Below are 27,160 nucleotides of genomic sequence, written 5' to 3' on the forward strand. Positions count from 1 at the left end.
TTATGCAAACTTTTGCTGGAGAATTAAATCGTTTGGTGAGTAAAGTGCGAGAAAGTGCAAAGCTTGTTGGTTGAATACAATATTAGTGAGAGAATAATACTTACAATAGAATGCAACATTTCTTGAGGAAGCATACTTCTCTGACAGGATCAATACGATCAAATGCGTTGTTTTTCAGTAGATTGCGATATATCTGAATTTGCGCAAATCTTTTACAAGTTAACACAAAGTTTCACAGGAAACACAATACATTTTTGCAAGTGAATGAAAAGCTTTTTGGGGAAACAGAAAAGTTTTTTCCAAGAATGCAAAAGTTTTGCAAATAAACAAAAAAAAGCTTGTCTGAAAGGAACACTTCTGCACAGAACACAAAAACTTAAAAAGTGAACACAAAGTTTCTCAGGGGCATGCAAACGTTTAAAGAGAAAATAAATGCAAAAGATTTGCGAGGAAACGTAAAATGTTTTAAGAGCAAAATTTCTCAAGGGAACGTATGAGTTTTGCGAGAGAACACAAAAGCATTTAAATATATTTTTTCTCTCACCATGTCCCATTAGGGCTGAATTAGGTTAATTTAGATAATTTTTTCATGCTTACACCGATAAATAAATTGTTTAATACTGTGACTAAAATGAATGCATAATTTAATAGGGACGAAAACCCTTTCAGAATTTATCAGTCAATTTAGAAAATGGCGAAAAAAATATATAGTATAAATATATACAAATAAAAATAAAATTATAACCAAAATGTAAACAGAATACCTGAAGAATGGCGGAAGGACTGTGTTTGTGTCACTATGGTCTTCAACAGCTCAAAGTTTAGTTCATGAATATTAATCTAGTATTTGCTTGGTAACCTTGCTCATTAATATTCATAAGCCCAAACCTTTACCCAAACAGGATTCATTGACAGTGAAATCTGTCCGTTGACTAGCGCCCACTGTCGGCCAATCGCAGACAGGGCGGAGCTCCCGTCATCTTATTAATATTCATGAGTATGATTCGTAGTTTTTCAGCCGGCCGCGTCAAAGACAAACGCCGTGTGGACTTCAAAACACAAATAATGTCTTACACAACCTTGCAGGGTAGGTACAAATACTCTAAATTATAACCTCCCCGGTGATTTCAATAAATGAGACAATTACCGCCTTTAAAAGCTGCTTTGTACGGCCTGGTTATGAAATTGAACCAAAATAGCTGATGAGTTATATTTAGACTGAGGGCCAGAAGCACAGCTAGTGTGATAGCTTTAGCTTTAGCCCTAGCTTTAGTGCAAGTGCTCAGTGCTCAGTTTCACAAAATAAACTGACTTACGGCTGTTTGCAATGACTATTTTTCACGTTTGCAATCCAGCTCGTTATAAACTTCCAGGAGTGTGTAGTTTTAATGAAGCATGTGAGTGTTTTTATCAGCTGGCTTGGTGTTAGCCGTTAGCATCAAGTCAATAACATTGTTTCGTATAAATAAAGCAGTGAGAGTTATGTACATTGAGCCAAAATGTACGCAATTAAGACATTTATGAGGACATCTTAACATGTCGTGCAAAAAACAATCCTAAGGCATTAGTTTGTGATAGTGTGTCTATTTACATTTGGCAGTTTAATGTAGCAGGTGTTTTGCTGTATTATATTTGTGTTGGTAAAGCTAAAGCTTTGATTATTATGTGGTTCTGGTGTGTTAATGCTGTCAGACATTGGTCTCACGTGGAGTGGATGTTGACAGTGTATGATGTATTTGTGTCCCCCAGGTGGTTCAGTGCTGAGATACATCTAGATCAGACCCGAGCGTGACCATGGATGAGGAGGACAGCCAGGATGAGATGATCAACAGGAACGTGTCCCACGGGAAAGGGAAGAGACCTGCCATGTCCATCATCTCTGACGACGGTTTGTAATCACAGGAAGTGTTGCATGCCCTGAATGTTCTCTGTCCACCCTGGAAAGCCTGAAACATGAGATAATAGTCAGAAATAATCTTGTTCTTATGAAAATGTCAAGTTTTAGACAAATAAAATAAATACAAAATATAGTTTGCATATGTTTTTGGATCATATTTGATGCACAAGGCTTTTATGGCTCATATGATAATATCAGAGTTAAGATTTCACAGTGAAAATATATAAATGCTGAACTTTAGTTTTTTTAAATGTTGTCTTTTTGATAATAATGAGAGGTCTTAGAAATCTGTGTTTCAGTCAGATATGATCAATACATTGAATACATTGTTTCCTGTTGTATTTTGAATGACTTCTCTTCCTGCACGTCACTGAACCTCAGAGGACGACTCGGCAGATGAGAGGGAATCAGAAGAAGGAGAAACCGGCAGCGAGGAAGAGGATGATGATCCAGAGGAAGTCCTTGATGAAGAAGAGGAGGAGGAGGAGGAGGAGGAAGAAGATGAAAGTGAAGGTGAGATTTAACTTCAGCATGACTTCTTTATCGTTGTTAATGTAAGTTGATTAAATGAATGAATATCAAACCATCCTCAAACAGACCTGGAGGGAAAACACTGGTGTGTGTGTGTGTGTGTGTGTGTGTGCTCAGATGAGGACTCTGCTAAGGTGCTGGGAGGAGCTGTAGGGGGTGTTTCTGTGGATGCGGCGGGTCTGAGCTCAGACGAGGACTCGGAGAAATGCCCCGTTTGTCTGAACTCCTTCCACGAGCAGCCCGTGGCCACGCCGGAGTCCTGCCAACACTACTTCTGTCTGGACTGCATCCTGGAGTGGTCAAACGTAAGACTGATTAAACCGTTCACATCACTCCTGCATAACGTCTTGTCCATATTTGGTCACTGATTCTACACAGATATTCAGTATTATTCATAATATGCAGCTACAGGTAGCTGATGCAGTAGTGTTCAAACATGTTGTATTGAAACAATACTTTTATAGTTTGGATATTTGGATTTATATTGTAGTTCAAATATAGTATTTAAATTTTTTTTTTTTTTAAATTGTATTTCAGTTTTATGTCAATTTAGTGCTGTCAAACAATTAAACGCATCCAAAATAAGTTTTGTGTGTGTGTACTGTATATATTTATTGTGAATATATAAATACACACACATGCGTGTATATATTTAAGAAAAAGGTTTTTTGTATATTAATAGGTATTTATATTAATATAAATATATACATGTAAATATTTTCAAAAACAATACTGTGTGTGAAAAATTCTGCCTTGAAATCACAGGAATAAATTACATTTTAAAATATATTCAAATAAAAATAAACAGTTATTTTAAATAGTAAAACAATGGTACTGTTCAAAAATGTTTGAGTGGTAGTGTATTTTGTGATTAAATTGTTTATCCAAAATTAAAATATCACTTACCTTTATTTAGTTTCTTATCCATATTATATATCCTTACGAAAGGAGATGTTAGGCAGAATGATGTGTCATTCATTTAATTTTAATATAGTATTTAAAGGGTAAATAAGGTTTCTCTGTCATCTCATTCTGTGTGTCAAATATTTATTTGTATACATTAATTGTATAATAATTATAATTACATAATATTGTTTTCTAAAGCTGAAGTGATTAGACTATCTTTTATTTATGTAGAACAGTATTTTAACCAATTGCAAGAGCTGAATAATCAATAAGTCTATTGATTGATCAGTGAAATAATCAATGATTAGTCGATCTAATAATCATTTGATTAATCGTCTATCAAAATAACCGTTTGTCGCAGCCCTAGTCCGTGGCAACTTGCTGAAATAAAAACAAAGAAATAAGTGGGGTTTTTTTTGGTTTTCTTTTATTTCAAGTAATTATGGTTTTAGTTTTAGTTACACTGCACTGTCATGTTTTTTTTTTTTTTTTCCAGAATGCCAACTCTTGTCCTGTGGACCGGATCGTCTTCAATAACATTCTCCTGAGAAAGTGCTACGGTGGGAAAGTTCAGAAAACAGTGAGTCACATAAAGCATCATTTTAAAGGAGTTGAATACACATGAGCAACACACTATCAGAATTGAAAAAGAGTGGAAAAACTCAAGATTATGTGATTGGTTGTGAAAACATGCCTTAGTTGACAATACGTTTGTTGAAATGTATGAAATTACCTTTTTAAATCCACTATAAAAAGTGTTGCACTTACGATAAAATCATTTTATCAATTATAATAAAAAACTTTTTTTTACATCACCTTCAATAAATTCATGTGAACAAAACAACTGCACACACCTGATGCACATAACATCCTGTAAGTCACACATTCAAGTCAGAGACAACACTGAAGTAGTCTAAACAAAACACAAGTGATATATTGTGAACAATGAACTCAAATAATTACATCTGAATGTGAAGACATTTATATCTGAGAGACATCTGTCACTTACTTCTACATTGTCAACAATTAAATATCCAAGATGAGTAATTATTAGTAGTAGACCTTTCGCTACAGACTTGCTCTCCACTTGCTCTATACACACACTAGTGATACTATTCAATATTTCCACTGTATATATATATAGCTTGAAGAACCCATTGAATGCTCCTTATTATCAGCTTTGTGTTTGTGTAGATTGCGGTGAAGAAGCCTGTAAGACCTGGGGAGGAGCAGGAGGATGTGGACTTGGATCAGACCAGCTGTGAGGTTTGCGGGGGTCGAGACCGTGAAGATCGTCTCCTGCTCTGCGACGGATGTGACGCTGGGTAAGAAGTGTATGACCCTGGAGGGTCTTCAGCTGTGTTTAATTGGGTCTGGACTGAGGAGCCAAACTCTGCTGGAAAGATCGGTACCTTGTGGAGTAGTTGCAAATGCGCAAAGTTCATCAGTGATTTCATAAAAATGAGACCTTTAGCTCCTTTTAAATCAGACTTGACTTGAAATATAAATAAAAAATAGCTGATGGGATCGATTTAGTCTATGTACAATAAATGCAGCTAACATATTCGTTTCAATGTAAGTGCTTAAAGACTCAATTTAAAAATTGAGACTCTTTTGGAGTTTTGCATTGATCATTTTTATTTATTTATTTATTTTTTAACTTGATGTTTACTTCATGTTGATGTTAGCATGAGGCTAGTAACATTGACTTAGATCTGTTAATAGAGGAGCTGTGTTGCTAAAAAAATTGTCATAGTGGTAGAAATCCAACACTTTTGAACCATATTTAGTGTGTATGTATGCATTATATACTCAATAATATAAGTATAAAAAAGTTAAAGAGCCACACAGATAGGAAATCAAAAAATACCTGTATTACAGTGTATGATGTAGCTGTCCATCTGTGTAAACAATGTGCAAATAATTAAACCAAAAAGTACACGATCTATAAAGTTATTGGCTTCTAACACTTTGCATAATAATCTCCGCCTACTGTCTTGGGAGAAACTAAGCTCTGACCTGCCCCCCCCCACCCCCCCACACAGACGCTCTGGTTGGTGTGATAGCATCATGTTGAGGAGACAGTGTGTTTTTAATTGTAAAGGCAAGTTTGTTTTATTTTCACTGCCAAAGAATGAAGATCAGAAGAACCAATGGCTAAAATTCATTTTTACCACAATACCAGAGCAGTACAACAAATCCCTTTTGTTGTGTTCACAACATTTCACTGATGACTGCTTTTCTAATCTCGGTGAGTACAGCGGGATTTTCAAAGAGTTTGGCCATAAAAGATGGTTCATTACCAACTTTATTTAGACCAACGAGCATCTCAGAATCACAACGCGAAGTAGGATTATGAAGTTATGTGTCTGTTTTCTCCCGAGCGTCTTATCAGTATGTGTGCTGTCTGCAGCCTTTATCTGCGCTGATCGTCATGTACAAACACGTCATTAAAATGAAGTGTAACTCCGTGAATACTCAACGAAGAGACATGAGAGAGATATCTATAGAAAGCTTGACATGTCTACTTTAAAACGAAACAAGTGCTGCCGAAAACAGATATTCTGTGATAAAGTAATCCATATGAAAACAACGCAATGTCTGTTTTTCACGTCTCCCTTCATTATATCTAATGTGACCACGCCCCCACGCTGAACGCACTATTCAGATTCAAACTGAATACACCCACACAGAAGAAAAAGCATCGAGACTGTTCAAGTTTTTTTATTTTACTGTTTGCTTCGCGATGAGAGGAATAAGACACAATTCACCCCAAACAGATGCTAACGCATAGTTTACCGTGGAGGTGTGTGCGGAACAACCAATAAAAACTATGTCAGTTGACCAATCAGAACACAGTATGCTACCGAAAGGTGGGGTTTAAGGAAACTGAATCTTTTGACCAGCTTTGCGCGAACCGTTTGGGGATCTCTGAGAATTGAGGTAATTTTAAAATTATATTTTGACAATATGACAACAATTTTTTAACCTTGTATGGATTTAAACCTATTTTATTGTAAACCTAAAAATAAAATGCTAATACTTTGCTGATTTTACATTTGAAAATTCATAGTTTATTTTTGGCGAGTTGCCGGCAGTGAGTGCTGCCGATTGAAGAGTGTCAGTGAATGAATTGTCACAGTTTTGCATCGTGCTTTGAAAACGTTTAATTTACACCGCACATTTTTTCTTTCTTTATTTTGGTCACGTATGCGCACCTGTGTACCGTTATGTGCACCGCTGATTATTATCATTTTGTGATTTGTAATGGCAGGTATCACATGGAGTGCCTCACGCCGCCGCTGGACGCTGTGCCTGTAGAGGAATGGTTCTGCCCAGAGTGCATCGCCAACAACCGCACATCAGGTCACCTTTCATTTCTCAAACCAGCCATTACATTAACCCCTCGTGTATCAGGGCTGTCAAATAATAATTTGAATTTCAAATATTTGTCGAATTCAAATTAAAAATCGACGCAATTGAATTATTGGTGTGTATCAGACAGCTTTATCAGCGGCACTCATGATCTGATGACGATGTAGGTGTCATTGCGTTTTTGTTAGCCTATCCGGTTGAGCATTCGAAATATTACGGAAAAACAGAACATCACTGCGGAGAAGTTCTACGGAAAAACTGAAACCAAGCTGATCACACAGAACATATTTATCATGTTTTCTATAGTGGCTTCTATCACCGTTGTACTCTCATTGTCTCACACAAGACAGTCACATGTTTAGAAAGCCATGCAAAATTAATTTAAGTTCAACTTAAAAAAAACAAAATGTATGGCCTTTTTCCCCATCCCACTTAATCTCATGTTTTTAAATTAAAAACCGTACTCTTTGTGATTTGGTTTTCGGTACTTATTATTAAACTACATATGCATGCATCCAACTTAATTTGTATTTGGTATTTGTATTTTTTTTTTTTTACAGAGATAGCTATTATTTTATTGCTTTGAATAAACATGCATTAGTAATATTTTGCTCGGTGCGCCCTTATGTCCTCATGAAAGAAGTCAAAAACTTTTATTTCCCTAACTGAAATTATGCCTTTTAAACCTCTAATATAATTAGAATATTGATCATATTTAAGCACACATTTTGAATTGAGTTTTCCATCCGTTTTGACTGTTATGTATTGCTCTAATAACCATGTTTTAGGTTCTGAACAAATCAGTGAGGAGGAAAGCAGCTCTGTCCCCTCCACCAGCCACCCCCGGTCCAGACCCACCCGTGCCATCGCTCGCACCCAGCACAGCGAACGAGTGCGGGCCAACGTCAACAGGCGGCGCATCACACAGGCACGCACTGCAGCGCAGGTTTGCATGATGCTTTGCTGTCTAACCACAAGTGTGTAACCGTGTCTTCACTGATGTGCTGCTGGGCTGAGATTGGTGTGTCTCTGAGCCGATGAATCCGCTGTAACCCATGTTCGCTTCGTTCAAATACAAGTAAATGGAATAACAAAATGCTAGACAAGTATGAATTCAAATATTGTAACTTAAGGTCTTTGCACACTGAGTATGACATTTTTGAATGTTAAAATAAGACCCTTCCGACCATATGGAAATTTCAGACTCTGTGTGCAAGGAGCTTTACTTTGCTCATACTTGCTTAGTGAGTGAACTTTGTGAATGTTTTGTGCAGTACTCCTTCAGATATGAGCTGATGTGGGTTTGATTCTGTGTGGTTCTGTGTTTTAGCTCGCTCCCAGATATATGATGCAGTCCACATGGTTGGACGAGACCATCAATGCTGTAGTGGCCGGACTCAACACGGCCGTTTATGTGCGAGACTTGACCCCTCGCTCCAAACCCCGCCGGAGGAGAAAGACCGGTGAGACAGACTGGTTCTGGTTCATCTCATCACACATGGCCTGAATGAATAAAATCTGAAAAATACTTCAGAATCTGAAAAAAGGGTTTTTTAATTGGACAATTTTCTGTTCTGCTATATTCTGAAATGTAATTTATTTCTGTGATGTGCAGCTGTATTTTCAGCATCATTACTCCAGTCTTCAGTGTCACATGATCCTTCAGAAATCATTCCGATGTGCTGATTTCTGATTATCAATGTTAAAAACGCTAAAGTGCTGCTTCCCTGATAGTCTGTGATGAATCGAAATGTCAAACGAAACCTTTTTTTTTTTTTTTATTACAAATGTTTTTACCATTGCTTATGACCGATTTAATGTGTCCTTGCTGATTAAAAGTCTAAACTAATGTTAGGGCCTTGATTGGGTAACCTGAGACGGATCATAAACATAACATGGTTCCGTCTGTTGTTTCTGTCTAATCTGAATGGGATTCTCTTACGTGTTCATGCAGTTAAAAGAAGGAAAACCAAAAGCAAATCCTCCGCAACCTCAGGGGGAAAAACAAACATGGGAGTCAAGAGACGGAAACGCAAAGTGAGGAAGTCAAAATCCAGAAGAAAACTGGTGAGATCTCAGCAGAGGTGTAACCGCTACAGTTTGAATTGAAGTTTCTGTAGCCTGTTTTTCTACCTCCGTATTGAAAGCTCTTATATAAATGTTTTGCTGATTGACACTTTTGTTACCGTGTCCATGCAAGAGGACGTGACAGTTTGTAGTTATATGTCCTGCCTTTTCAGGTGCTAAAGAAGGGAACCAATTCCCGAGGTCGTATTGCACGGAGTTTAGGCATTAAGAAGCCCAAGTCTGGCTCCATGATTCCTTCAGTTTATCGGCCTTCAGAGTACAGTTTAGGAAGCATGCGTGCAGAAATCGGAGCAGCCTCGCTCTCAGTGTACGGAGATCCCTTTGACCTGGACCCCTTTGACGATAGGTGAGGTTTTATTACACGTACAGTAATGGTCGTCTCATTAACAGTTTATATTTCTAAACTTAGTTCTTGGATTTATGTTTTCAGGGAGGATGAGATTCAAGTCCCAACACCAGTCTCTGTTCTGGATGCTAAACGCCGTGGCCTTTCCCGCTCTGCCTTGCGTTCCCATCAGCCTGTGGCCAGACCCATATCTGCAGGACTCTCCAGGTAGCTACTAGAGGGGGGTGGGGGGATAACTTCTGCTTAAATGTGATGAAAATCACAATGGAAATAAGTTTTTGAGTTTGGGATGGGTGATCCTAGTCATGTGCTGGTTTCCAGGGGAGGTGTGGGTGTCCCAGAGGAAGCCCCTGTATCAGATCTGCTGGGAAGCATCCTCAGTGGTCAAAGCATGCTCCTCATGGACAGTTCAGATGTGGTCATCAACAGAGATGGTTCCCTCAAAGCAACCAAAGGCGGTAAGTCATGCTTTGGAGATTTTAATATCAACTCTTTGCTACTGGTAAGCAGGAGAAGTTTTTTTTGGGGTCTTTCTCAATTAGGGTTGTGTGCTATACAGGTGCTAAAATGATATACTAAATGAAAATGGCAACAGAAAAACAGGAAGTGAGTTTGGTAAATCGTGAAATTGGGTGTCATCATCAAAGCTCGTGCAGCCAGCGATGACTGTAAACCTCAACTGCTTTGATTTTACCATTACATTTTTAAATGAGCATAAAAAAATTGTTGTCTGTGTTTGCAAGCTAGTGTTGGCTCTGTTATATTAAAAGGAACGTTTTTTTTTATAAATGTACAGGGGACTTAAATGCATTTTATCAGAGATCATTCAGTGTAACGGGAAGCAGTTATTCTGAAATCAAATTAAAACTGACGGTCATTCGACAGTCTGTGACATTATCAAATGGCTCCAGAAAAGTAGTTTTATTGCTCTTAAACACTTGATTTCATCTTTTCATGGTGTGGTAACAGGTTACAAAAACACTGGTCATTCTGTGAATTGCCAAGAAAAACTCTTTCTGTTAGATTTTTTTGAAAAATAAGATGGTTTTGAATAGTTGTGATTTATCTTTACTGGTCAAGCTCAGTGTTTGAAATGGATGGCCAGTTGATTGCCTGCAATATCAGCTAAAATAGACGTTTCTTCAGTCAGTGTAATGCAAATTCTCTGTTACACTGTAATACTGTAGAAATAACAATTTATCTTATTGATGTTACAGATAAATGAGTGACTAATATGTGTTAAACTTAAAAAATATAAGTTTTTGTCTTATTGATTAATTATAAACACCCATGAACAGAGGGAGACACTAGGCACTGTAAAAAGCCAAAAAGCTTTATGAAGTAAGTGTGGATGCAGTAGCTTAGGTGTCACTCTTAAAGTCCGTTCACACCAAGACCAAACCCTATGACAGTAACTTTGCCTCCACACCGATAAATAATAGCACTGTTCGTTCTGAGCATGTGCTGCAGGTTTGTTCTCTACCACTTTAAATGTTGGAGCTCTTTAAAGTTTAAAGGTTTCTGATTGGCTGTCAATGCTTTTATCGTTCATCAGCTGGAAAAAAAAAAATCCAACAATATAAGAGATTCCAGCAACATTGTTTCTCTGTGCAGTTAGTAGGGCTGCACGTTTTCAAGTTTTTCATTAACCGTTAACCGAGGCCCTTAGCGGTTAATAATCGGTTAACCATAGTGTGCGCCAGGGTTTCCGTTGTCCGGTAATTTCCAGACATTGGCCAAAAAAAAAAAAAAAAAAAAAAAGGACGACAAAATTTAATCTCACCGGTCAAACTGTCCTATTAAAACTACCTAATAATCCCGCCCACTAACACAATCTGTATTTGAGAATAAGCCTAAAATGTATAAAGCAAATATACACCGACCTTTGGCTATGTTATAAAGGAACAGGCTCTAGTAATGGTTATGTAACTTTCCGTGTTTCGGCGAAGGTAACAAGCAGGCTCCGCGGCCACCTCGCTAAGGCTATGACTATGATCATGTTTGACAGATACAATATTTGAAAATCGATAATTATTTTTTTTAATTACATTTATATCTGAATTTATGTCAACCTATAGACTTTCAAATATCAAAATGTCATGAATTAATATGTATTTGTGTACAAAATGACATATAAACATATTTTCCTATTATACTTTGCCTGGAAACGCTTCCAACAAGGCGTCAGTTCTATTTCAAGCATGCACGCGTCGAGCCGCGCCTGAGCCGCGCGTTTCACGCAGGCAGTCTGCAAGCTCTAACCTGTTAACATGAGAGCCGAATTAAAAACAGACACGCCACGCAGCTGAGATGCTTTCGCTCATCGCCACGCATCCAGTGAGTCCTGACCGGCCTAATGATGCCCGGGTGTTGGCTGTTGAGATTACAACAACGAGGTTGTACTTGAAGTATATCTAAGCATTGTATTGCAATACTTGCATTTTGCCCCGTCACTCTCAATTTTAAAGTGCTCCAACGCTGTACTTTTTTTTGCCCGCTTCATATTAGAAAAATGACTTCTTCTTGTGGACATTACAAATGTCTGGGAGCGCTCTGGCGGTCTCTGGTGGTGCAAAAATGTATTACAACTAAATTCAATGCACGCCATTGACGTCACTTAACCGAGCAAAATGTTTCACTCGGTTACGCAATTTTTAACGGTTAATCGGTTAACCGGTTAACCATGGACACCCCTAGCAGTTAGCGTTAGTTGTGCTTAGCGTCATATCACAATTTTTTTTCTGAAATGTCATGATTTTATATGTATTTATGGCTGCAAGCAGCAATTTTCAGTCCGAACAAGATCGAAACGAAGTGACAAGCTGAGCAAGCATAGCAGGGGAGCATCAGTAAAATGCTTATTATATTTCATTATCAACATTTGCTTTTGCAGTCATTTAGTCAGGAATATTATTAAAACTAATGTAATGACAGATTAATACTAAAAACATTTCAGTTATGGGAACAACAGTGATAATGTTGCTCTTTTTGGCAAATTGTCATTCAGAGTAATAAACCATTGTCATTCAGCGTAAATATGCTTATAAATGATATTTATGTAAAAATTAACCGATATAAACTTCCCTACAAAAACTTTTTGCTGGCAAATGGGAAAAACTTAGTGGTTTAAATGACATTAGCAAAGTGTAAAGATTAAAAAATTAAAGTTGATTGATTTTTGAGGGCTGTGCTGTGATGCTTAGTGTAAAATGCTATTTTTATATATTAAATATATTTCTTTATGATATAAATTATGAATATAAATATAGACCTGTAAATACATGTTAATATTTTCTAAATTTACTGTATGTTCGTGTATTTACATAACATACACATAAAACACACATTATGCAAACAGAAACTTTTATTTTGGATGTGATTAATTGCAATTAACCGTTTGACAGCACAAGTATTCCCATATTTATTTTCATGAAATGAGTGTCAATCTATTTATCCCAAAACAGCAAATAAACCTGGAAAGAGTATTGAACAAACACACAAATCCAAGACTAACAACTCTATAATCCTAGAGTATATAACAGTCATGCACAATGTTTCAGTGATTCATATTTGTTCTATAATGGATGCAGCATTAGAATTTTTTTTATATTTGCAGCCACACACATAAGCCAAATCTTTTTGTTCTTTTTTTGTAAGTGCGCCTGTGCGCATTGTTTTAGCAATAGTAACTTGTATGTACATCCTTTCAAAAGGAAAATGTTTCTTTGTTCCTTTCAGTGTCCCTGTCCTTGCCAACCCCTAGAGGTTCAAGCTTAGGGGAAACAGGAAACACCCCAAACTCAGAAACAAGTCTCATTCAACCCTCTGGAGGGGCTGGTCCTTCCTCCAGCCCATTGAGGAGGCCCCCACCAGCACACAGCTCTCCTGGGTCCTGTTCCACGCCACAGAATCCTACGTCTCCACTCTCCCCTCATTTTCCTCACTCTCACCCGTCTCCCTTGGGACATCCCCGATTGCATCCGGGAGCTCCTCATAGACCGGTCACCCTACACCCACCGAGACCTGGGAATAGCCACTTGAGCACCAATGGGATTAGAAGTCAACCCCTCTCAAGGATGCCAAATGGCCCTTCTGATTCTCCCCATCAAGACAAGGATGGTCCTGTCAGACAACCACCTGTCAAAAAGCCCCCTCCTAAGCCTGTATGGGTGGATGTTTCTGTATTGCCAAGAATACCAAAAATTAAAAGGGACAGTGCCTCCAGTGCAAATAGTAGCAGTACTTTGCCTGGGTCTTCAGCCAACAGCTTAGCAGGCGATACAGGTAGAGAACATACCATTGACCAACAAGGTACAGGTGCGAGTCAGCAAAACAGGACGGTGGATTCTCAGAGGCAAAGAGCAGACCGAACTGGTGCTTCATCGTCATTTTCCAGCTCTTTCACCTCTTCTACATCATCTTATAGTGCCTCTTCAAATTCACGTCCCTCGTCGTCTTCTGTCAGTTTCCGTATAAACGCTAGCGGAAACCCCTGGCAAGCTCGGCGACTTCCTGCATCAGGAGGGACTCTGTCTGGAGGTGATGAGAAATCATTAAAGAGGACTAATAAAAGTAAACGGATGCTGTTGTCTTTAAGAACAAAAGCCAAAGAGGAGAAAAGTGAGGTCTATGATCCCTTTAACCCTACGGGGTCTGATTCCTCTGATAATGAATCAGAAAATGAGGGTCCTGATGTTGGCGTCCAACATGGTGGACCTCGGGTGCCAATTGAAGCCAGTGAGGATGCCTGTCATCCGATCAAATCTGAGCCTTTGGATTTACACTCTGATACAGAGAGAGGCTTGGAAATGTGTGCAGAAGTTAAAACAGAGCCAGAATATTTGTGGGACAGACCATGCAATGAATCTCCACATCATTCAGACATGATTCATAGTCCATATCCCTCAGGAGGTCCTGCTTTGGATTCAACTAGATGCGAAGCAGGCATGGATACTGGAAGTGGTGGATCTCCAGGAAGCCCTTTTGAGAAAACTGAAGAGCACTCCAGATCAAGCTCGTCATGCAGTGAAATAAATGTTAAAGTGGAGGTGAAGTCTGAACCTGAGACTGGACCTCCACCCATCAGGCCCCAATCAAAGTCACTGGAAGAGTCTCCAGCCAATCTAAAACAAGCTTCTAAAGGAAATGGGGTGTGTAAAGAGCTACCTTCAGTCAGTGGTGCTTTTAATTCTTCTAACACAGCTAAAGAAAAGGAGGAAAGCCCTCAGAAGGCCCAGTCCAAGGATAGGAAGTGGCCACCATTAAACTCGCAAAGCCTTTCATCTAAAGACTCCCATAAAAAGAAACACTCAAAGTTAAAAGAGAAGAGAAGGTCACGCTCAAGGTCAAGAGATCGGCGGAGATCGAAAGAGAGACAGCGTTCCCGCTCAAGATCAAAAGAAAGGCGACGTCCACGATCAAGAGACCGGAGGTGTTCCTCGAGTTCCAGCAGCAGAGAAAGGAAGACGAGTGGGAGAAGAGGGAGTCGCGAGAGGAATGACAGCCGAGGGAGAGAAAGACATCATAGGAAGAGGTCTAAAGAAAGAAGACACTCCCGATCTCGTTCATTTTCCAAATCAAGATCCAGAGAAAGGAGGAGAACATCAAAGGATCAAGGTGAGACTAGGCTTAAGAGGCAGAAGTCAAGATCAACATCTAGGGAGCGTAAACGGCGGGAGGATCAATCTGAGATCTCTCTGCGTACAGAAAGGAGTTCCCGTAAGTCTACAGAGTCCATGTCCACTGAATTACATGAGCCTGCTCTTCATGCAAAAAAGATCACAACGCCTGGGAAGACACAGAGAGATGCGAGACCACATGAGTGTGAGACAGCTGTTGCATTACCATCAGTTAAAGTTGAGATCAAGGCTCATGGACTTGTGTCATCAAGTCATGATGACCAAGCCAGAACACTTGAAGAAAGCAAGGATGATGTTTCACTTGAGCTGCTTAATCCTAATGAAATTAAACCGGAGGAACCTTGGCTCTCAGGTTCTTGGAAGGAGTTGAAAGACATCAAAAAGGAGGAAGAAATCTGTCTCAACTTGCGTGGAGAATTAGATGGCATTAAAGAGATAAAGAAAGAAGAGGTGACATCTTTAGGCGTCTTCAGCATGGAATCACCAAATGTTAATGCAATTAAATCAGGCAGTGCTGATTTAGAGAAGAGCCATTCTAGTTTACAGGATGAGATGAAAGGGCAAGAAATGGTTGTTGAGCCAAAAACAATAAAAATTGAAAAAATATGGCCTGATGAAGATGATTCACCAAGCTGCAGTGAAAACCCTCTTGTCATCAGTTTTGATGTGCCTATCATAGATGCAGTGAATTGTAAAAAGGAGCCCACTGAGTCTTATCATACGCCACCTTTGGTGGAGGACATGGAGATGTCACCTCTTCAGCCGCCCGACCTGCCAGTTAAACAAGAACCTGTTGTTTCCTCTGATGAAGATATCAGTGTTGATTACTTGATTGATAATTTAGACTTCATTAAGAAGGAAATGAGTGAGAGCTCTGTGGCCGACTCAACAGAAGCTGTCGATCCACAGTCTGCCATCCCAGAGGCTCCAGCAGAGAATAAACAAATTACTGAAACAGTTACACCTGGTGCAAAGTCTAAATCGCAGGGAAAACGAGTTACCTGGAATTTGCAGGAACCAGTAGAACCCCAGTCTGACAAATTAAGCAGTGAGTAAAAATGTTTTCACTGCAACTTCTTGATTTGCCCCAATTAGTTTTGCTCCCTATTCACACCAAGTCTGAATTTTAGATGGTTTCAATAGTTGCATTACAGTTGTTCATCAATGACCAGTGGTGTCCAATCCTTCTCCTGAAGGACCAATGTCCTGCACAGTTTTGCTCCAACCAGATCCAACACACTTTCCTAGAAGTTTTTTGTGAATCTGAGGACCTTCATCAGCTGCTTCAGGTGAGTTACGTTAGGGTTGAAGTGCAGTGGCCCTCTAGGAACAGGTTAGGACACCCTTACTTAAGCTCCAGCCTAACCCACCATACTTGTGTGGGAAGTTTAGTCTCCGGACAGATCCAGCCTTCGAAATGAGACCCAGCATTGGACATTTAATACTGGTTCAGTATTAGGAGAATGATTGGATACCCCTGGTCTGTAACGAACTCTGCAACTATTGAGATGATGACTAAGGGTGTGTTCACACTTGTATTTTGGTTCATTTGGTCCAGACCAAAAAGGAAAATTATACATTTGGTCCTGGTCCGCTTAGCGTTCACATTGGCATCTTTGACATCAAACCTTAAGGCATAGTGGCAAGTTCACAACTTGATTGGTCGACTTGAATGACACATGCATGACAACACTCACTGAACACCCAAAACAAAAGGTACGTTAGATTTAAAGCAGCACTGCTGGTGAATGATATCTAAGCATGATATCTAAGCTCCCATTAATCGATCAGTCTGCACAGCGCTGCTTTAAGTTGAACACACCTAATGCCGTCTGTTGGACGAAGCTCACTCATTCTTGCGTGTACATATTATTTTAATTTCACCACCTGCAAACTCACAAGGAGCTCATAAAATGCACTTTACCTTATCGTTCATCCACGTTTTCCCTCAGCTCATTTTGTTTTGGTTACACCGTGCTGTCAAATCATGCCACATAGCATCGTATCTTGTCATTTCATCCTGTTTTTGGTGCCTTTAGAAGTATTTGGTCCAAGCTGCTTCATATTTCATTCGAACCGCATCCGAGTATGTTTGGAAGGGGACCGAGACCCATCTTTTTAGCGGTCTCTGCCCGCTTGTTTGGAGTGTACCAGGGTTTTGATAGCAGTTCACACTTACTGAAACAAACCTCACTAACAGAGCAATTGCTCCAGGTTTCATTTTAATCGAAACAAACATGACAAACAAGTGTGAATACATCCTAATTGACTTCAGTCACAGCAGATTTAGTGTGAATCTTTCAGGTAACTTAAAACTAAAAAGTTTTTGAAAACTAATTAAAATATTCTGAATGTTTTTCAATGCCTCTTCTAGAACTTGCACTCTTCAAATTAAAACTCAAGCAAGAAGGATCGCGAAGGTCTGCCACAATCCCACATAATCAGGTACAGTGTCTTAAAGAGATATGTTCCCCCGACACCCTCATTTAACATTTCAATTTAAAGGGTTACTCCGCCCAAACATTTACATTCGGTCATTAATCATTTAACTCCATGTCATTCAAACCCGTTAAAAGCTTTGTTAGTTTTCGTAACACAGTTTGTTATTTTGGATGAAAACTGGGAGGCTTGTGACTGTCCCATAGACTGCTAAGTAACTTACACTGTCAAGGTCCAGAAAAGGATTGAAAACATTGTCAGAATTGTCCATTTGCCATCAGTAGTTCAGTCTGAATTTCATGAAGACAAAAAACTATTTGTCTCCCAAGTGATAAAGGGTAAGTGATTAATGACAATTTTTGTTTTGGGGTGGAGGAGTATACCTTAAGCTGGCTGATTTCATGTCTTCTAACTTGAGATTCACTATTCCATGACCTCTTCAGAAGACAACAGATATTTTGAAGACATTTGATTTCAAATGTAACCCACATTGACTTTGAGATTATCATAACCAGTGTCCATCACAAATGTGCATTGATATCCAAATTTTTTTATTAAGATTTATTAAAATGCCAACAATAAAAACAATTAGCTAATTAGCCGATTATCTCAAAATTCCAGATCACCATAAGTTCATACTGCTGTTAACAATTTCTCTGCCAAGCGAAATGTGGTGAGACCCGTTTTCTGGGTTTGGTCAGGTGACACTCAACATATGCCCCATTATATTACATAATTGCAGAATTATTATAACACTTTCTAACTGAAAAGGAACTCTAAAATTTTGCCTCTTGAACAAGCTTTTGAGTTTTAATAGCACAAAAATGAAAACGAGACTGTCACTTGAAATTTCTCCACTCTTAATAGAAATTATTTTGGATACCAGTGGATATCATGATTATTGCCCGTCATATGTAGTTGCTTTGAGCTTCCAGAGGGTGTCATCGTGTCACTCTTTGCATTCATAGTTTGCAGCTTGCTCGCTTGAGGCGGTGAAAACAATGTTGATCCCATTTCTATTGTACCCATGTGATCGAAACTGAAAGCAGCCGTACAAGGATTCACTTCAGAAGAAATGAAAGTTAACATTACTCTTGGAAATTGCATCCTCCTTTCACAAGGAGTGTCCCAGACAAAAACAAGTTCATTATGATTTATGAGGGTTATTAATATGTCTTGGGGTTTTTTTTTCAGCATTTGATGCTGATTGTTTCTGTGAGGTTTAGCAATCATCAGCTACATAATTTAATGAATTAAAATAAAAATAAGAATCATTCGGGTGCAACAAATCTGTGCTTGATAAATTACTTGAACTTCCCTTGAGCAAAGGGAAATCGTTGAGACACCTCACAAATCTTTTAAACATTTAATGGGAATTTTCATTAACTGAGACCATAGGAGTGCTGTTATGGTACCTCAGTACTACCATATTGTTTCGTATTAAAGGATAAAGCTTCATCCCAGGCTGAACCAAAACTTATGGCATCAGCCTCCAGCCTTCCTTCCCAAGATGAATCCATCAAACCAAAATCCCGCAAAGAAGTTATACACGACCCCAATCAGACCGAGAAGGTGACTAGAGCACAATTACATCACATCTCATTTTTCATTGCATTGTCTTGATGTCATGAATTTTTAAACAGTGTTCGTCTTTCTGTAGTACATGAAGAAACTTCATATGCAAGAGCGAGCAATAGAGGAGGTCAAACTGGCCATAAAGCCCTTCTACCAGAAAAGAGACATCACCAAGGAAGAGTACAAAGAGATTTTGCGCAAAGCCGTCCAGAAGGTAATTGCGTGACGTCAGATGTTTTCTTTTATGGTTGTTTTTCCATATCCACTTCCTTGTATGGTGTATTACGACTGAAGTAAACTCCCGTGATGAGCACAGTTGCATATACAAATGCTATTGTGTTTCCCTCCACTCCAGTGGTCCGTTTCTGAATTATGAAAGCATACTCATGTTGCCATGCGAAAAGAACCCCATTCATATCATCTTTGTCTCATTCTCAAGGTGTGTCATAGCAAGAGCGGGGAGATCAACCCGGTGAAAGTAGCCAACCTTGTCAAAGCCTATGTGGATAAGTACAAACATGCAAGAAAACACAAGAAAGAGGAATCTGGGCAAATCCAGCATGCAGACGTCCCAAAAGACACCCAATCCCCAATGTGAGGCCGAGGGTAACGGCTGCGTACTTTTCAGATGGTGTCTTATATATAATGGTGATCAACAGTAGATTTGGATGATTTTTTTTTCATTATTATTCTGTTCATTTCTAAGACATGGGAAACTCTTAAGGGCTCAAAATCTTGTCATCAGTTATCCAATTAACCTTTTTGAATGTTTGTATGTTTTCTTTTGAATCTAAAGATCATCTGGAAGTGCCCAGATACAGAATGGGTTACAAATCTTTGTTTGCCACTGTTCAAACCTGCTATTTAAAGATGATCATCCAACAGGAAGCAGAAGTTGTCAGACAGGCTCTTGCATTGTCAGACGTGTGTGTGCATGTTAACGTCACACACACACAATACTCTTGATCCTGTAGTTCCACCATGAATAATTGACACTGGAGAGTATAGTAATTGTTTTGTGGTTAATGAGAATAAAAGCATTTCGTTGAGGAACAAGGTGCAGGAGAAGCTCTGCGACGTTCTGTGATCTCTCCGAAAACTCGAGAGTATTTATTTGAATTCAAAAATCTTTCTGATATCCAGTTTTTATGAGACTCTGGAATCAATTTGGTTCTTGAAAATCTTTTTGTGTGCTAATATAGGTAAACCAGGAAAACTTGCAGCAGACCTCACCCTCATTAAAATGCTTTTGTTGTAAATACAAAAATAATAAGGGTCTCTCATGACACACGTGAATGGCTGTAATTAGCCTTTTCTGTTCAGATGAAATATGACTGTTTTCATTTTAAAAGCTGAATGTTTGCCAGTTGTTTTTTCTTCTGTTTGCTATTGTTTTCTTTGTTTCTGTTTGTGGATGACATGCTAACAAATGACATTCAGCCTATAAAACATCGAACCATTTCTTTATGCACTTCTAGTATTTCAATGAGAAGTATTAATTAGAAAAACTGGTAGCTAAAAGTGTATTTCAAAAGCTGTTTTTCTGAACCCTTTTCACTAATTATGTCGTTTTATTTGCTTGAGAAGTGTTGGTAAGATTTCTGAATGGATCATGTAACTTGAGTTGTATCTCGCGGTGAGGCGTGCAGAACGTTTGGCCTGTTTTCCTGTGGCAAACCACATCGAGTCGATTCATTTCCAGACTTGAGAGAGATGATTCTGATCTTATATGAATCCAAGCAGTCACAGAATGCATAATAAGTGATGTGAGTTGAGCCATCCATATTGCTGTCTTTGTAAATAATTTTATTAAACCCTTTATTTAATAAAAATAAAATAAAAAATACTTTGGCATGTTTCTTAAGGGGGTATGTTTGCATTATGGTCCAAAAATGGGTGAATATTGAATGATTAATATACAGTAAGTAATACATTTTGGAATTTTTTTTTATGTTTTTTAATGAATTGTGCTGTATAATTATATTTTATTCACTGTCTTGAAATTTAAAGACACTTGTGTGTCTGTGTGTGTGTATTTAAAAGTATTACATAGTATATTAATAACAAAATATGTCATATTGTATATGTTTATTACGTTTTATATGCATAACATTTTTATACACAGTCCATCTTTAGGTATTGGCTTCAGCATCATTTAATAAGATGGCACCCATAACAAACAAACAGTAGTTTTTAAATAATAGTACATTTAATGATACCAGATATTACATTCAGAAAGCGATAGACAAGGAGCGATACAAGTGCAGCCCTTTGGGCGAAAGGTGAAAGATTCTTCACTAGAAGACAGGGTATTAAAATGAGGTTCTAGCTCTCATTAGGAAATAAAAAGACAATGTTTCAGGTCATTTGAACAATACAGTTTCAGTGAGATCGCTATTAAACTAGAGTGACCAGCAATTACAGAGCAATTACAAGACTTTTGAAAGCCCCACGGAAATCACCTCGGGACAATTCTCTCAGTTTGCATTGTGCTTAAGTATAACAGTAACAAAATGTAATTCTCTCTCTATATATGTGTGATAAGGAATGTAAGCTGGCTGATTTCATGTTGAAAAAAGCTGCATTAGGCCACTGAAGGCAAACCCAAAGAATTTATAAGGTCATAAAGGCTGTTGTGGGAGATCTGCAAGCTAATGTTTTCACTGTGAAGAGAGGATGCTCCATCCATTTGAGCTTTCTCATGAAATACACGGCAGATCAGAGGCACAACCTGTGGAGATGGAAAAGATACGTTACAACGCTGAAGCACAAACACAACAATAACTCAAAATGTGTTTCTGGTATTGTTTGTGATGCTTACTTTGACAGTAATAAGTTTCTTCTCCAGGGGTCTTCCATCTGGAAGCTTCTCTCCGAAGCATAGGTAGATGGTGTAATCTGGAGATCCCCGTTTGTTCTCTGTAAAATCTTTCAGATCTGAAAAAATATATATATCTGAATCAGATTGGAAACATGAATTACATTACAGCTTGGGTTGTTCTGGGCTATTTTTAACTGAATTTCAGGATACTCCATTGGTAAACTCCATTAGTAAAGTGTACACAAGGCTTTAAAAGCACGAGTTTGGAGCTTGTTACGCATTTGGTAAAAAATTCTGTCACTTTCTGTAAACTACTTAAATTCATGGATAGAAATTAATTCTCACCCCCACAAAATGACTATGGTAACGGGGTTGAAGGGCTAAGCACTCAATACTGCAATTTGTGAGAAGGTTGAAAAATTGAAATGGGATGTGTGTGTTTAACTTGTCTTCCAGCCATGGAACAATCATGGTAACAGGGTTGAAAATATATGTTTTTTCTTTCAATTTATCAGTGAAAGGAGTGACAATAAATTTACATTTATACATTATACATTTATTTTATGTAAGGAATAAGTTTAATAATTGTAAACTAACAGGGTTGCATACAAGTTTTTTTCCACAAATTAATTTTTCACTCATTAGATTTCAGCAACTTTGGGACCAAAGTCTGGTTTTGTGGTTAGTGATAAACATGTTATAAACATCCATATATTCAATAAAAATATTTGTTTTTCCTCAAAATATCTAGGATAACAGTGTGGAAGGCTAATTAGTCAATTCTGCATTCTGTGAAAAAGTTTGGGGGAAAAAACTGAATTATATTTTTTTACTTGTCTTCTTTCCATGCTGTAGAAGGGGCCCAATCATATCACTTCCTAAATAATCACAATTTTAAAAAATATTCTGTTTTTGTAATGGGGAACAATCATGGTAACAGGGTTGAAAATGCTTTTTTTTGGGGGGGGGGGGGGCAAATTGACAGTGAAAGGAATTGTTTAACAGTTATTCTAAATGACTGTATTATACATTCTATATTTTATAATATAAAATTAATTTCAAAATAATGCCAAACAGGGTAGCATACAGTGCTTTCCCATGAATAAATCTGTCACTCAGAAGGTGTACGCTAGTTTTGGACCAAATGCTTTTTTAGTTAGTGATTTATGTATTTTCCATAAGTTAATTTTCTATGGTAACAGGGTTGAAATATGCTGCAATTTATGAAAATTTGAAGAAAACAATGTTTTTTTTTTTTATTGGCTTTTTGCCATGGTTGTTGAAAAGTGCCTAATGATGTCAATTGTCGCAAATGATACCTTTCTATTCGTTCATACCTTTTAAGTACTTCTCAAAGCTGAGTAGAAGCTCTCTGGTGTTCTGATGCAGTTTTCTGGGCTGTGGGTTCTGGATCTCAGACGGGTCACTGGTGCTGACAAAGACATTACACTGGTCCTGACGCAAGCCGAAGATGCCACACTGGTTTACCTCCAGCTGCAGGCCTCTCTGAATGCTGTCCAGGATGCGGTTAGTTAACTGGATCTGTCTTTGATCGATCAGACCCTCAGTGGATGGGAAGCAGATTGGCACTCCTCTCAGCTCAGATGGGTTGCACTGGTAGTGGAAATTAATGAGTGGCGAACACAGGCGAGTTTTCAAAACTTCTGTTCTTCTGTAGTTGATCGAGATCTCCAGGTCCCAGAGACCTGGAAGGTTACTTTGCTGCACTAGAAGTAACATTATAGGCCATAGTTTTAGAAATCATTCAAAGTTTAAAAGATAGGCACGGTCCACGTTACAACTAAAAGCTAACAGCACAGAGTAACAATACCGTTGAATAACCAATTTTTACATCTTTTCCAGCTGATTAACAATAAAAAACACTGACAGTCAAATGTTTAGCCTTTTAAAGTACTGGAAGCCATTTGATAGCATGCGCTACGCACTCTGGAAGGCTTCATTGTGTCTGCGCTATTTCGCTTCCATAAGTTATGACTGAAAAAACAACTTGGTTACCTGTAGTGTAGAGTTGTGGGTCTGGGACAGGTGTGTTATTCTGAAAGGGCTGAACATCTGAGTAGGGAGTCTCAAAGTAGTTGCTCGAGGTGGTCGGAATGATTTGTTGGGAAGAGGTTTCCCATGGTTGGGTTTCTAAAAATAGAAATGATGTTGTATATTGGTATATTCCGAATATGCCAAAACATGAGCCAATCCATCTATCTCTCTTCCTGCTGTCAAACAAAACTTGCTAATACAATGTTGTGTAATTTGAGTAGTGTTTGCATGTGCAGAGTGTTATGGTGTTGCTAAAGTTTTCTGGTTAGTTTTTAGAGTACTGCCATATATGGGTACTTTGGTTCCTTTGATGATTTGAAAGGTGTGGTCACTTAAAAAAAAAAAAAAAAAGCTAAAAAGGTTTGTTGTCAATGCATGAAGCACCATACACAAAAAAAATGCACTTTCAAAGCAAGCAGCTTTTTGTTGGTCAACGAATCCGCGTGAACTTCAACACAAGTGATCGCAATTTAATTGATTCTAAATTTTAAACAATAGTAGAGGTCACACCACAACTGTAACAATACTAGAAACTATATTATTGCAATAACAATAATAATTATGTGTGTGGATTCATAGCGAAATCACTGGATTTCAACCATGAAAAATTTGAATATTACGATAACAAAATGGTTTTAAAAGTCTTAATTTAAAAGAATAATAGGTGACACCACAACCATAAAAATACCGTCCGTCACAGAGAACCGATATTATTGGAATATTTTTCATAAGTTTTTTTTTTTTAGCTGATTAAGCTTAGGAATTCTTTCACCTTTGTGCAAAATTTTGGATTGTGGGGATTATTTGATGCAAATATTTTAAATAGTGTTACTATAAGAATACATATTTAAGTTCGGTTTTTAATTTTTTTTTAAATCCGAAAATCTCAATTGTGTGGATCTGTAATTTAATCGATTGTACGGATTTCAGAATGACTGGATTTCCCCACCCAAATTTTTTTTAAAGTATTAATACTATAATGATAAAGATATAATAATGCTATAGTCTTATAAATCAATAAAAAAAATATATATTTGTAAAATTTTAAATGTAAAAGAATAGTAAATGTGCCACCACAATTATACAAATATCGTCACAAATGTATTATAATATTATTAATTTTTTTAACTGACAATGCGTAGTATAGTGCAGATTCTTAGTGAAAAGACTGGACTTAACCTACAAAAATTCACATGGCTACAATAAATGTGACCACACCTTAAGATGTTAGTTGCAAAATCATGGTTTGTTTGAAACGCTAACCCTAAATATAGCCATCATAGTGATTTTACCTGCGTGATGATGATTTAGATCCATTGTCTCCACCTGGCTGAGCAATTCTTGCTGCATTAGACATAATATATAGATTTATTATATATTTAAAAACATTTTTGTATTATTTTAATATTATAACTTAACATTTTAAATTTTTTCCATATTTTACTAAAATTATAATTCTTTTATTATATACAAATGATCATGTCAACAGCCAATCATAAATCTTGGCCTTACCTCCATTTCATCAGACATACTGTAGAGATGAGGAATGAATGGAAGTTGATCTGGCTCTACACTCTGAACCTCTTGGTGATCTGAAGAACAAGATTAGATTTGGGTTTCTAATCAACTCATTTCCCCATGACAAGTGCAGATTATGCAGTTTAACTCACTTTGAGGACGGATGATGCGATAGACCTTGTGTTGGTCGACCGGATCTTTGGAGTGATCCTCTAACATCTCAAAATTTTTTAGACTAGAAAGCGCACAGCGGAAATTTGTCTTCCATTTCGCTTTGTCGTTAGGGTGCTCTTTGATCTTCCCACTGACCACAGCCCATGCCTGTAAAACACCAAAATTGCAACAAAGCCCATGAATATTTTAAGTCAGTATAATTAAAATGCATTGATGCATCAGGTGTGAATGGCATGCAACATCAAACATTAAAGTCAAAAGGGGCGGGGTTCTACTCAACAGGCACTCCTTTTGGGAATCCCGCCCTCTTTGGAGATCTCCTCCAGCTTTACCGGCATGAATCATTGATACAGAAGTGAAACCATGCCAAAGGTGATTGTGACGCAAGTTACCTTAAATATTTTAACATCGTCGTCCCCGAGGTCTCTTCGTGAGTTGTGTTTCCAGGGGATCCGAAATGTGTCATTGCCTATCATGCACAATCCCTCATATTTCCCACTTTCCACCTGCTCTATGAGCCATGGGCCAAACTGAGGTTTGGCGATTGCACTTCTTGAGAAAAAACAAAACAAAAAAACAATGGGTTTCAAATAGAGCCATAGATTAGACAGAAAGCAACGTAATGACTTCATCATATGCTGTTATTATGCACTATACAATTTACATTCATGACGTTTTTTAAGGTATAAAAGTTTTTTTTAATAAAAAAATATATTGATATAAGATTAAATTGCCTCATATGTAGCACCACAATTGGATCTAAAAACCTAGTTAGCTATATGCATAGTTGCGCATTATTTATAGCAGGACTTCCAAATTAACTCAGTCAAAAACTCCTTACTATGTACACATGCAGCAAACGGACGTTTTGTTTGTTTTTTAGTGTCCGTGCGCGTCGCGTTTTTAATGCGCCTCGCCCAGCTTCTTGTGAAAACGCGTATTGGTTTTGAGACACATACTAAATTGTATATTTATGACAATAATGTAATGATCTTACCCCTGTATCGCTGCCATGATTTCAGGTCCTGAAGCTGTTCCACTGCTTGATAGTTTCCAGAGATTTGGTGTTTCTCTTGTGTTTTATACACACTGACGCGTCACAGATGCGTCACACAGTAGGGGGCGTGTTTCATCATGTTCAGTGAATTCCGAGAGTAAGCGAGTATACGAAAATAAAAGTGACATATTCCATTAATTCGTCTTCTTGCATCATCGCATCCGGTTTAAGGTAAAGTCTGGCGATGCAACATCTTTTAAAATAATAGTCCACTGTCCTTACAATACAATACATTTCTTGCGCAAACCAGAATGATTTCTGAAGGATGGCGTGACACTGGAGTAATGATGCTGACAATTCAGCTTTACATCGAATAAAAAATTAGATCATACTATTTCATAATAGGCTATTGCTGGAAAATTTACCCAATTAAAAAAAAACATGCTCCACAGCATTAATAGCCTAATAGAGTTCTGCAAATGTGAAAGTAAAAAAAAAAGAAAAAAAAAAGAAAGAAAGTTTCAAAAATTAAATCATGGAATGTTAAGAACGTGTTTATATAGCCATTTAACATTCAAAAAAATTATTTGTTACTGGTCCATCCAACACAATTAGCCTACGTGACTCTTGCATTGTGTGTCAGCTGGGTATTTATTGTGATCATAATATCTTATCAAAAGGTTTAGGGCATACGTCAGCTGTTGTGCACATTATACCGTAAAGAGGAAAGTCCTTGAACTACATAGCCTACAGAATGTTGTATAATCAGGCTACTACTATAAAGGTGCGTTCACATTTA

At 37.9% G+C, this 27,160-nt stretch overlaps 2 protein-coding genes across 6 annotated transcripts; one reads left to right on the forward strand and one right to left on the reverse strand.

Moving 5' to 3' along the window:
- The first annotated feature begins 985 nt into the window (after positions 1 to 985).
- On the forward strand, positions 986 to 20,642 carry LOC128013735 (PHD and RING finger domain-containing protein 1). 4 transcript variants are annotated; one of them, XM_052596922.1, is made up of 18 exons: positions 986 to 1,087; positions 1,750 to 1,888; positions 2,279 to 2,410; positions 2,546 to 2,733; positions 3,831 to 3,914; positions 4,529 to 4,659; positions 6,609 to 6,700; positions 7,498 to 7,655; positions 8,040 to 8,172; positions 8,664 to 8,776; positions 8,950 to 9,143; positions 9,228 to 9,350; positions 9,465 to 9,601; positions 12,882 to 15,830; positions 17,157 to 17,227; positions 18,668 to 18,793; positions 18,882 to 19,010; positions 19,236 to 20,642. In XM_052596922.1, the coding sequence occupies exons 2-18, from the start codon at positions 1,795 to 1,797 to the stop codon at positions 19,392 to 19,394; spliced, it is 5,013 nt and encodes a 1,670-aa protein (XP_052452882.1). In that variant the 5' UTR covers positions 986 to 1,087; positions 1,750 to 1,794; the 3' UTR covers positions 19,395 to 20,642. The 4 variants fall into 4 exon arrangements, with proteins under 4 accessions (XP_052452882.1, XP_052452881.1, XP_052452883.1 ...); XM_052596921.1 differs by lacking the exon at positions 986 to 1,087 and adding an exon at positions 1,187 to 1,397; XM_052596923.1 differs by lacking the exon at positions 986 to 1,087 and adding an exon at positions 1,196 to 1,397 and having other exon boundaries at positions 7,498 to 7,637.
- A 227-nt stretch (positions 20,643 to 20,869) lies between these two features.
- LOC128013744 (interferon regulatory factor 3) lies at positions 20,870 to 26,518 on the reverse strand. Of its 2 annotated transcripts, none has more exons than XM_052596937.1 (9): positions 26,362 to 26,518; positions 25,757 to 25,916; positions 25,343 to 25,511; positions 25,185 to 25,264; positions 24,965 to 25,016; positions 23,634 to 23,768; positions 22,955 to 23,344; positions 21,618 to 21,733; positions 20,870 to 21,527 (listed from the first exon to the last, which is right to left on the reverse strand). In XM_052596937.1, the coding sequence occupies exons 1-9, from the start codon at positions 26,376 to 26,378 to the stop codon at positions 21,381 to 21,383; spliced, it is 1,266 nt and encodes a 421-aa protein (XP_052452897.1). In that variant the 5' UTR covers positions 26,379 to 26,518; the 3' UTR covers positions 20,870 to 21,380. The 2 variants fall into 2 exon arrangements, with proteins under 2 accessions (XP_052452897.1, XP_052452898.1); XM_052596938.1 differs by having other exon boundaries at positions 25,757 to 25,913; positions 26,362 to 26,488.
- Between the last annotated feature and the right edge of the window lie 642 nt (positions 26,519 to 27,160).

This window comes from Carassius gibelio, chromosome B25 (genome assembly GCF_023724105.1).
Source record: "Carassius gibelio isolate Cgi1373 ecotype wild population from Czech Republic chromosome B25, carGib1.2-hapl.c, whole genome shotgun sequence".
Lineage (NCBI taxonomy): Eukaryota > Metazoa > Chordata > Actinopteri > Cypriniformes > Cyprinidae > Carassius > Carassius gibelio.